Genomic DNA, 12,327 nt, shown 5'->3' with positions numbered 1-12,327 from the left:
GCCCCCCCCAGCCTCTCTACTGCACTGTGCATCCACACACTCGCCCTCCCCACCCGCCCAATCCGCGTCTGCAGCTTAGTTTGTCTTTTTATTTTTTTAATCCTTGAATGAAGGAGTTGCAGTTTTCTGGAACACATCACATTTTATCAGTACAAAATATTTTTTAAACATTCAGGTATTTAAAAGACCAATAGGTGCAGCACAATAAAAGGAGATTTATGCATTTTTGGCATTTTGCAGGAATGATTTGAGATGCGTCTTAGTGCCCCCTCCTCCCTTTGACATTAGAGTTTATTGAGAAAATGGTCCCATTATATAAGAAGTATGCAGCCATTCATCAGTGCAGCACAAGAGTGACTTGGGTCAGCACTTGGGCAAAAATGTTGCTGATTTTGATCTGGCTCCAGGAATAAACATTTGGGGCGTGGGGGTTTATCACCACAAGCTGCTGGTAAATCAGATTTACAGGGCGGTGCTGATTATCATGAGAGAATAATTTTCAGTGTTTTCTATGAATATGCATTAGGCTTCATTCATGGTAAGGACAATGCACATGTGAATGAAATGTATTTGTGTGTTTCAACTGAGGCAGGGTCTTCACTTCATCCTTGTGAATGTGATGCTACCCTGGTGCTTTGTGTGAGAGTGTATGTGTGTGTGTGTGGGCTGAGAGAAGGAGGGGGTGGGGAAAAAAAAAAAAAGGGGGGGGGGGGGAATCCTCTGCATCTTCCTCATGTTAAGCCCTTTTCAATCCTCCCCTCCCTCACTCAATTTCACCCAACCCTGTGCACAGCCTGTGTGTACATGTTGTGTGGATAAATGTTAGTTTGAAACCCTTATTGTCACTAGTTTTAGGGTTCAGGTTAGTGCAAGGGGCGTTCACTGTAGCTGCCATCTTCCTCTGAGCCAGTTCTTTCACCCAGTTTGCTCTCACATTCTTCTTCATCTCCCTTTCTTTTAGCTCTCTTTCCCCCACTAATCTGCTTGCGCATTCAGTTTATATTTTCTTAGAAATTAAATACTTGGGTGCTTGTTATCCATTATTGCCAGTGCTGATATTTGTCAGTAAAAGGTACTTGTTTTAGTTTTGTTTAATACAATAGATGAACAGGGACCACTGTGGCTTTACAAATACTTGGATGCGCTGGTCTTTGTTATAATGTTAAAATGATTACACTGGCCATTGTAGAGACTACATGAACACTTTTTAAAATGTAACTTCTGTAGTATAGCAACTTCTAATTGGTCCTTTTAAAATATCCTAATCTCTCTCTCACACACAAACTAAACTTTGTGTTGTGGTGTCTTTGAGAATCTTGAAGCACCATATAAATGTTTTCTTATTTTTCTCAATCTCTATAAAATGTCAGAAGGAAAAAGGCCTTTACAATTTCCCAAAACGTAAAGTGGCAGCTTCACATTGCTCGTGTGTCCACTCAACATCCTAAAACCATAACATAGGCACGTTTACTATCATAAGACCAAGAAGAGTTGTTGGGGGCAAAGAATGTTGGATGTCTTTGCTTATGATTAATGGTGTTGACTGACTGTTTCAGCTTTGAAATGGTCATTTGGAGAACTGACAAAGTACCTGAGAGAATAAATGTTAAGTTACATTATGTTGAATGAACAAAATTGCATTAATAAGAGTTTCCTCAACAGAGCTACTTTGTTTATGCAACAGGTAATTTATTATTGGAATATTTTCAGCCATGCATACGCAGGTTAGAGTAAACCAAGTAAAATGACATGGCTGCTGAATCATGTTTTCTAAACACACAATACTGGAGCACCAGCATATTTGAAGTTAGTGGTTTGACCTTTGTGAAGTGACACCTCCTTATGTTGGCTGCAGCCCAATATGCTAGCAAGGTGGTTTGTTCAGTTGTGAGTGTCTGTTGAGATGTACTTGGAGGTTTTGGCATCTTTCCGGAAAGTCGAACTAAAGAATGTGCAAAGTAATGTTATGATCCAAGCCATTACTTAAGATATGTAAAGATATAAGCATCCCTCACCTGAGAGGAGTTTACTGGACGTGTAGCACAGTTAAACAAAACAAGCATCTGGATTACAATTGTCATTAACAACAATAATAATTATAGGAATGTGTTTGACATTTCAAGGCATCATCAAGCTGATAAACTATCACCTACCAAGTGACTTCTAAAGTAGCCTATAGCAGAACTTGACATCAGTTTAATCCACCATTATTGTGAGTTATGTCACAAATAAGGGAATTTTAAATGATACAACATGCTGTTTCAGGCATGTGCTATTGAGAGCTGAGTGTATGCAGGATTTCATGCCTCCCACCAAAGGCTCCAGCAGGTCGTTTCACTGATTAATACCCCTTCAACCAGAGAGGACAGACTAATAAAATGAAATCACCTGCTGGAACCTGTTTGAAATGAAATACCTCCACACAGTACAATCTGTCCTGAACGGTACACGGTCAAATATGGAAGTTTGTTTCCTGCTCAAATCATCTTGTCTCAATTCAAGTAGTGTGGTGAAGGAAACTATTGATTTTTAAGCCAGACATGTGACTGGAGGAAAGAGGGAGATGTGACTATTTTTGCTCTGTAACCAAATATAGATGCTGGTTCTATCTTGGGCAGCTCTCAAGTACATGTTCTCTTTGTCCCTCACCCTCCCTCCTGCTCCCCCAGCCTGATCAAGCTTTATTATTGTCAACTGTTATATTACCTATGTGATTTTTCTCCCCTGCTATTTAAAGTGGTGTGTGTTTGAATGTAGAAGGTGGTGAGTTGCTGTCTTCTGCTGCCTGCATCCCTCCCGCCATCTTTTTCTCTCCTCTCTGAGGTCGGAGGGACTGCTGGTTGATAGGAGAGTTTGGGGTGCGACAGATTATGTAACGGTATGGGGCTTACAAGGACCGCAGCCTCTCCTCACTGAGAATCTTAATTGAGGATTTCAAGGTGGGGGTGTACTCATTATTAGTTCTTGCTCTCTTTGCATAGGAAGTTGAATCTTAAAAAAAAAAACAACTCACCCTGTTGGTAACTGATAAGTCAGGAGCATTCACTTTTCTCTACAGCTAAGCACAGGCTTATTTTAATCAGCACACCTTCATGTTGAAGGAATAATCAATAAATTAACAGAAATCTGAATCTCCATATTCAAAAAGATTTAAGCATTTCTGTCTTTGTAGGAGCTGCTCATCCTCACACCTCTTGTGTGATCCATGCTAATCTAAATCAGAGCTTCTCCACCTGTATCAGCAGACGGGTCTTTGTGATCTTGTTCTTTTTTCCACTGCTCATCAGATCTGTGGTTTTTCCCAGCCTGCAGTGCTCATTCTGCATCAAGTCATTAGGTGGAGGGCTGAGGACACAGCAGCCTGGTCGTCGTGGTGATGATGGCGGTGGGGGATCTTGTTGGTATTCAGGTGCTGCGGCAGGCAGGCAGCTCCCAGACGAGGCAATGCAGACGCGCTGCTATTTTTACTCCTCCTGCTGCTTTTTTTAGACCCTCGGAATAGTGAGCAGGCAGCAGCAGCAGGGGCTGCTCCACTGCTGAGGAGGGAGGGAGACAGAAAGGCTAGGGGATGTCAATACCTCTGGACGTGATGTGCAGCACTAAGCCCAGCAGAGCTGCGGTGCAAACGCGCCCCCGTCAGGGCGCTTCATGGTGGATCAGTTTCCTTTGAGGCGTTGGAATGGGGAGAACTAGGTTCAGAGGGGTGTTGCTGGGAATGAGGGAGTCAGCAGTGCACACATCCCTTCTGCCAGTACACACTCTCTCATTTATTTATTGCACACAACGCACTCAGACGTGTTTGCGCCATCAACACACATTCACCCTTTGTTGCCAGTGTGTGCGTAAATCTTCTTTTGAGCGTGAGTGGCGCTGCTGTCACTCACGTGCTTGCTTACGCAGACCCGTTTTGTTACATTATATCGATGTAATTCCTTCCTCCTTCCTGAAAGGAATTAAGTCCTGCTGGGAGCGATGGGGTGTGTATTGGTGACTGAACTGAACATCCAGTTACATAGGTGACTCGTTTCTGTTTGTAGTCTGTTGTGTTTTACACGTGAAACTGTTCTGTTGTAATTCAGGCGTGGCTGGAAACTTGTCTCCTCCAAATCTACAAATGATTACAATTCTTTTTCGGTTATAATTTCTTGAGTATCTTCTTTGTTGCTGTGTTCGTTGCACTCATGGTGGATGATAGCAACTCAAGAGCAGAACAGAAATGTCTTAAGACTTGGGAGGAACTCTGTGTCCTTATCCCAGCCCCCTGTTACATACAAACACACTTCACTCCCTCCACAGCGTTTATTGAGAAAACGGTACGGTTATATAAGGGGTGAGAGGAGTGTCATTCATAAGTACCCAAACAGTAGTTGGATAATCACAATTCAAAGTGTCCTTAATGAAGAAAGTGGTGATAAAATCATTTGTTCTGATGCTTTGTGTTAAATCCTCATATCCAGTTGTTCTCTAAAGTGGATGGAGGAATTATTTTGCTGTCTACACAGTTTTATCTATTTTAATTCCTTTAAGATGGTTGGGTCATTATCTCCAGGTTGTGTTTTTTTTTTTTTGGTTAAACTCTTATACTCCTTAAAATAAATGTCTGCATATAGCTTTGGAAGCCAGATCCATCCTATAAATGTTTATTTAAAAAAAAAAAGGGCAGATTCTTTTGTTAGTTCTTGTATGCTTTTTATGAATTGGACTTTAAATTTACTTTGGCTTTGACAGAATATGATTAACGCAGTTTAGTGATATTTTTAGGAGAAATAATTTTAAAAATATTCTTCATACCCAAAAATGAACCATGACTGGTTGACGGCAGCATCTCAGTTAAGTCACATGACATTGCACATCTGCTTAAAGGAGGTTTTCTACTTAAAGTGCAGCAGTATAACTAACAGGAAGCATTTTAGTTGTTCAGTTAAACCACTCAAGGCCGTCACCCTTCCTTAAAAAAAATAGACATTTCTGAAATATCTTGTACAATCAAATGACATGTCTTGTTAGCATCTAGCATCCTTGCTGGTTTGTCAATATAATGTTTTCATACTCATCTCACCGTATGTTCAGCGCTCATCAGATAAACCTTTAAGTAATCTGACAAGAAGCTGCATGGCTCTTACAATTTCCACCTGCCAGTCACGACGGGTCATGTTTCCAGTCTTGCTGGTATATGTGTCATGGATTTGTGTAAAATATGGACTTTGTAGCTCATAAAAAATGAGCCTATTTCACAAAGTAATATTAAGAAAAAGCTCATTTGATGTCCAGGTGGTTTCTCCCTGAGCCATTTTACTTGGCAGCAAATGAAGCCTCTGTTTGCCCACACCTGCATCTGCAGTGAGAGTTGGACATGGTACAACCCGCGCCCATTGAGGCTTTTCTACCACGGAGCATTTCATTCTTAACACAGGGGAGGTTTAAAAATAACCAGGGATTCTTTTCTCTTTTCACTTTTGACTTTGTGCTACTGTCTTTCGCTCTCCTGTTCTCTCATTCACTCGTTCTTCTCCTCCTCTCCTCCACCATCTCTGTTCTGTCTCTTTCTCCTTCAGTCATTTGTTCTCTTGCTTCGCTCTGGTTCTATTTTTAGCAACCCCTAGGATCCCCCCTCCCCATCTGTCCCCCAACCTCCCTACCCCACTTCACCCTCTCCTTTCTCCTGCTCTACGTTCGTCATCACTCCCTCCTCTCTGCATACCCTCTCTCATCTTGTCTCTTTTACTGCTTTCCAGCTCTTTGCCAGAGAACGTCCTCTATCCCTGTTAATCTTTCGTCCAGCCTTGCTAATAATATAATCATGATCTACAATTGTATGTGTGCATGTGTATTCATGAGTTCCCCAGTTTCCCCTCACCACCACCTTTTTCTTTTGGTTTGTCTTTTGTTCGTTTTCTACCTTCCTTGTTTTTTTTTTCCTCTGTTTCCCCACTTACTCTCCATCAGTCAAGCAGTGGCTGGGGTTGATGGGCACTGAATGTTTAAAAATAGCCCTGTTTGCTTGACAAGGTGAGGAGAACTCTGTAGACAAGAAGAACATCAGCTTGTTTCTCTTTCTTTTTCTTCACTTCCTTTGTGCTGCTATGGCATATCTTCTCTGCTGCTGCCAAACTGTTCTGCTCCTTTTCTGGCTCGTCATCATTCTCCTTCCTCTTCTTCTGGTCTAAACAGATGCACTCAGTTTAACCTTGCCAGTCAGATACATTGATTCAAAGCTGTGTTCATGTGCACAAAAAAGATCTTGAAAATCATAGTTTTACACCACATGAACTGCTCCCAGTCAGGTATCGGTGGGTGTTGACTGCTTCGTGAGTCCTATACAGTCTTCTTTGTTCTGCTTTTAAACTGGATCATCTTAGCTGCATCTTGATACAGTCTGTGTTCCCTTTGTGATTTGACTCCTATGTATGCCATCTTAAGTTGTTATATGCATCTTTGCTCTAACATCAAGCTGCACATTCACAATTCACTTGTGTGTGAATTGGGGCATCCAATCTCCTTGAAATTAAATGTTATTTAACAAAAAAAAGGTTTTATTGTAGAGCTTAGTGAGAGGTTTTCCCCAAATACAGTTGAACTGTATCATGTCAATGGATTTGCACATGACTGTCCCACAAAGGCCTCGGGCTTCAATCTGAGCTGTTATGATGACAGTGGAAGTGGTCAAACCTGATGTAAAGGCGTGCCATAAGCCTCTAAGCAAAAAGGTTCAGATTTGTGTGTAACTGTTAGAAGATGCAAAAGCAACAAGAATTGCCAGAGGAACGAGTCGGTGTAAAGTGACTTGCCTGTGTTGCTGCTGTGACTGGGGCCATTTGGAAGAGTCAGTGAGTTTCCTCCTAATTAAAAATACAAAGTGAAAACTTTCAGATGATTATCAAGGAGTATGAACTATTGAGTCTTTTTGTAACTTTTGGAGACTTTAAATAAAATATCTACTCCCTCATTAAATGAACACAGTTGACTGCTCCACTACATGGTGGTGTGTTGTGAAAAGAGCCTATACTGACCTCTTTTTCTACTTTGTCTCCCCCCAGTTGTGACAGGAGCCACAGATGGAATCGGGAAATCCTATGCGGAGGAGGTGAGGCTCCTGGACCCTTATTTATTTCATTTCTTTCACAGGAAAGCTGTGACTCATATGTAGACATACACAATGTGTTCACTCATAGGCCATGGTAGGGGAGAGCTCTTACAGGCCTATTAATGTGGAAGAGAGCCCTCACACACATCATACACGCACACACACACACTTCAACACAGGCTCGTCAGCAAGAGCTCATACAGAGGTAATGGCACACGTTGAACAGGGGTTACCCTGCCATGTGTTTGGCCCATACTAGTGTGGGGTGTGTGTGTGTGTGTGTACAATATAGTCATGTACCACTGGGGCTAGCGGCTTGTCATGCAATGGCAGGGCACCATTTTACCCAGTGTACTATGCTATGCAGGGATTTTAGACATTAACATTTTAGAATCGCACTACTTCAATGCTGCTTTCATATAGAACGTGATAAATTATCTCTAATAATGTATGAATGTTATTAGTTAATCAGAATTACCATAGTAAGTAAAGTTTCAAGCTCTCACTTGAAAGTCAACAACAAAAGTGTGTACACATCCAGGCAGTGTGATCAATCTGTGGCCACTTCTTGGGTTTTGGATGGTGTATTACTGTTGCTTTACCAGCCATCTGATCCAGAGATGAAGCATATTGATAAGTGAGAAATACAGATTTAGTTAGTGCTCTTGACATAAATGTTCTTTATTATTTTCATTCTGTATGTGATTTCTGGGCAATGAAGTTCAGGATTTTTAGTTTTCTCTCACCACCATGTGTACCTGCTAGCACTGTTTGATATTTTCTTCAACAGAAGAAAGACATAGATTCTTGCTACGGTTTGTGCATCTTCTCATGCATCTGTTACTAACTGGTTGTTCCTTCCTAGCTGGCTCGTCGAGGATTTGCTATGGTGTTGATCAGTCGCTCCCAGGACAAGCTGGATGACGTGGCCAAGTCACTCAGTAAGTGTGTGTGTGTGTGTCCACAACATCAAGGAAACCTGTTTGAGGTTGAGAGCACAATGAGTGAGTTGATGAGGATGTGTATATGGGTGAGCAGTGACGTGGAGCCTCCCACCCACCCTGTCAGATACAGGTTTTTCCAGGCTTTAGTAAGAAGGCATTTCCTTAATGTAAGGAGTTAGAATATCAAGAGGGACATGCAGTATTTGTTTGGCAGAATCTTTAATTGTGTGAGTAGTTTAACTATTCCAATTTATCCTCTAAATCCCACTTTCAGACTTTAAGTCATGCCTTTTATTTTGAGTGCTGGTGAACTAAAAACAGGCTGTTTTCCTTCCTTACTATCAGTATGAAGGAAGGTGGACAAACCTGTTCTCTGGGATATTTATGTAAAACAAATCACTTTCATTATTTAAGCCTACACAAACAAACAGTGGAGTAAATTAAACTTTTCCGACTCTTTCTTGCTGACCCCTCTCCAGATTGAACCCCCTGATTCAAATAGTGCCCGCTCCCTGACTTAACTCTTTTCCATCTGTCTTTGGCGTCTCCCACAGAGCAATTTCCCCTGTCGTGCTTCAAGTCCACAGAGGGGGCTGATGGGTAGTCACGAGCAGGGTGCAGCGTGCCAAGCTCTGGCATTCCTCCCTCACCATTAGTCACATAAAACTGCTCTCCTCTGTAGTAACTGGGCAAACTACCCTGTCCCACCTAGAACTATTCTCTCCTGTCTTATGCAGCCATGTCAGCTGACTCTTGATCGCTCCTACCTGGTAACCCCAAACTACCCTTCAACTTTAGCAACCTCAGCCTTTATATCAGCCCCCATTTGCTGCAATGTCTTAAGCTGCTTTTATCATTTTCTTTGATATGGACTTGCAGTGGTTGTGACAGCTTATAGATTTTAGGGATGCTCCAAACTGCAAACTTTTTTTTTTTATTTCACTCCCTGACCTCAGATCTCTTAGGTTTCCCCCTTTTTATTTTTATTTTTCATCTCTTCTCAACTCTGACCACATACTGAGACACTACTGGTCTTGGATGAAGCACATCCCAGGAATTTTCCTCTTCTAACTCCCTCTGCCACCTATCAGCTAAATGAGTCTTTGGACAGTAATTGCACCAGGCCTGTCAAACATGAGGAGGGAGTGAGGGAGCTTGTTTGGCTGGTTAGCTGGTATGCAGTGCCCTCTTCAGTCCAAATCCGACAGTGACTGGTTACATTCTCTATTTATTTGAACAGATCCAGGGTTTGGAAATGGGGGGGGATTGTTCTGTTGGACCATGTAATGAGCTTTTGCACAATGTGCTGATGGACATGTATGACATGAATGCATGGCATGAGTGTGTGGTGTAAAAGCACGTGATGGACATGTATGACATGAATGCATGAGTGTGTGGTGTAAAAGCACAATCACTCACACAGATGAATTAATTAAAACGTCTTTCTGAGCTTTGATCTTTTGACACCAGTTGTACAATGTTGTTTACATTTATCCTGATTAAAGCACTTTTTGTTCATTGCCAAACATACATGTCATTGTTCGCTTTTATAATTAAATGACATTGTTGTTTCTCCCTTCACAGAGGAGCAGTATAAAGTAGAGACCAAGACCATTGCAGTTGACTTTGGCAAGACAGACATCTACTCCAAGATCAATGAAGGGCTGGCCGGTTTAGAGATTGGTGTTCTTGGTAAGAGCAGATTATCTCTTAAACTTCTGATGACAGGACAGCGTGTACATTGATCCTTCCACTTTTTCCGGTGATGACTTGGTCTTCAGTTTTGTGTGTCAAACTGTTGTTTTGCACAGCGACATAAACAGTAAAGGCCTACTGCAAAAGAGAATACTGATAGTACTAGACAAACTATACAGTTGCAATCTATATTCAGGAGACATGATAAACATTGAAGCGGCATGTGAGATTCTTGGTGTCATGAGCATTGTAGAAATAGGATACATTTCATGAGGTTGAAGACGGTTTTGTTTCACTGTTGGCAGACGTCTGTTTTGCATTTCATTATATACATCAGCCATAGTGTATATTGATAGTTGTACTGTGAGGTAAAGTTGACAAACTGCTTACTATCGATGACATTGTTGTGGGAGAGGAAGATTACCAAAACACAAAGGGTGAATACTTTGTGCTTCAGCAGAACGTCACTTGTTCTTCACTTCCCAGAGGTTTGCATCCTTTTTAGAAGTGTCTAAAGATTTTTGAGAAAACATTTTGTCATGAGTCATGGTTTAAAGTTGAGCTAAAAATTCAGATGTTGGTGTTGTTTTACATGTTCAGACTTGGTTCACATTGTACTTTTGTTAAACATTTAAAGAACTCTCTGTACTTTATGATACCAGTTGTACACTACTGGTTGCAAGGTGTGGCTTTGTGGAGTAAATGTAAATGCTTTTGCTGCCACCTTGAGGTAGAAATATAGGCTAGTTTGAATTCTCCTATACCAGGTCAGTGTATTAGAACACTAGAATAATTGTTTTGTTTTCCCCCTTTGTCTTCAACAGTCAACAATGTTGGTGTGTCCTACCCCTACCCTGAGTACTACCTCCATATTCCAGATCTGGACGACGTGAGTTTGTGTTTCTCATAATTTCATCTTTATGTGCGGGTGGAAGTTGTTTTTTTTTGTTGTTTTTGTTTTGTATCCCCCAACTTTAACTTTATTGTCATTGTACATTGTACAATGAAATTAAAAATGCAATCCTTTGATGATAAAAAAATAATCATAAACAATAAAACCCAACAAATTTACACACTCGCATCCATACACATCTGACTATTGCACAGTTCCCGTAAAATCACATCAATCATTCAAATTTTAAGATTTTAGCAGCATTTAAAGCAACAATAGCTCTCGGATAAAAACAGTTTCTTAATCCGTTTGTCCTTGCTACAATTGTTCTGTATCTTCTCCCCGAAGGCAGCAGTTCAAACAGACAGTGTTCAGGGTGTGATGGGTCCTGCAGAATGTTTTGTGCTTTTTTTCAAGCAACGGGAACTGTACAGTTCTTCCAGAGATGGTAGGGGGCAACCGATAATCTTCTGGGCTCTGGTAATAACCCTCTGGAGCGCTCTCCTGTCTGCAGCTGTGTAATAAAAATTGTAATAAAAGATTCAAACTCTATTGAGCAGTGATAGAAGGACACCAGCAGTTTCTCATTCAGATTGTTTTTCTTCAAAAGACTGAGAAAATACAATCTCTGCTGGGCCTTCTTCACCAAAGCAGTGGTATTTGCGCCCCAAGTCAGGTGCTGCTCAAAGGTAACACCCAAGAACCTAAAGACGGCCACCCTCTCTACCTGATCTCCGTCGATGAACAGTGGCTTAATGTCCGATTTTATGTGACAGTACTGTACACCCTTGACATAACCAAAAAAAGCAAACACATTTTCCAAAAGCTTATCTCGTGCACCATATTTTTGTAATGGCTAGTTATCTATTGTTACCAATATCTGCTTATTTTTGTTGACATGTCTAGTCTGTACTGTGTAAACAGTTTTATGTTTATCTGACTGGTTCTTTGTGTTTCAGTTTATCACAAACATGATCAATGTCAACATGACCTCAGTGTGCCAGGTAGGTTTGTCTTCAATTACTCTGTGTGCTTGTGCTCTTCAGGGATGAAATGTTTTACAATACATTCAGTCCAGTGATTGCACACTGTACATTTATACATAAGACACCCCAAGTGTTTTGTTCAAAGTTGTTCCATGGGTACCACTTTCTTCACTTCCCCCTTTTTTGGCGTTTATTTCCCCCTCCATTCTTTTTCATCCTCCTCTTCTGCTGTTTTTACCATGGTACCTGCAGTGTCTCAGTTGTTCCCAAAGCAACGGTGGACTACACCAACGCTGTCTGTACTCGCCACCCACGCTTCTCTCTCTCTCTCTCTGTTGGTTTCTGCCTCTCTCCCCCTGCTACTTTTTTCTTAATAAAACTCCTTCCCTTCCTTCCCAGTCTTCTTCTCTGAGTTTTGTCACACTTTTGTGTGATGACTAAGGTAAACTGAGCTTGTGGTGTTGTTGTTCTTTTAGATGACCCGTCTGGTGCTGCCTAGAATGGTTGAGAGGTGAGTTAAATGATAGGCTTCCATGTTTTGCGACAGGACTGCAGTCAGATATCAGTGTTGTGGATGACTGACTTGCACAGGGAATCTCAAAATTAAACAATCTTTTTTTGATTTTGAAGAACACTGCCTCAGACATTACACTTTATAAATGTGACTCTCTTACTGAGAAGGGGCACATGAAATCCTCACCCAGCCCTTTCCATCACTGCATCTCT

The 12,327-nt window shown here is 41.3% G+C and overlaps 1 protein-coding gene across 1 annotated transcript in view; it reads left to right on the top strand.

The window, feature by feature from the left end:
• hsd17b12a (hydroxysteroid (17-beta) dehydrogenase 12a) overlaps positions 1 to 12,327 on the top strand; it is a 17,843-nt gene that overhangs the window by 2,621 nt on the left and 2,895 nt on the right. Inside the window, exons 2-7 of the mRNA XM_020623188.1 lie at positions 7,038 to 7,084; positions 7,950 to 8,025; positions 9,613 to 9,720; positions 10,548 to 10,612; positions 11,575 to 11,619; positions 12,078 to 12,112. Of these exons, the coding sequence (XP_020478844.1) occupies positions 7,038 to 7,084; positions 7,950 to 8,025; positions 9,613 to 9,720; positions 10,548 to 10,612; positions 11,575 to 11,619; positions 12,078 to 12,112 (376 nt within the window). The remainder of the gene's footprint in view (positions 1 to 7,037; positions 7,085 to 7,949; positions 8,026 to 9,612; positions 9,721 to 10,547; positions 10,613 to 11,574; positions 11,620 to 12,077; positions 12,113 to 12,327) is intronic.

This window comes from Monopterus albus, unplaced genomic scaffold (assembly GCF_001952655.1).
Source record: "Monopterus albus unplaced genomic scaffold, M_albus_1.0 scaffold7.1, whole genome shotgun sequence".
NCBI classification, from domain to species: Eukaryota; Metazoa; Chordata; class Actinopteri; order Synbranchiformes; family Synbranchidae; genus Monopterus; species Monopterus albus.
The sequence above is the reverse complement of the archived record's forward strand: the minus strand, read 5'-3'. Positions and strand labels throughout refer to the sequence as shown.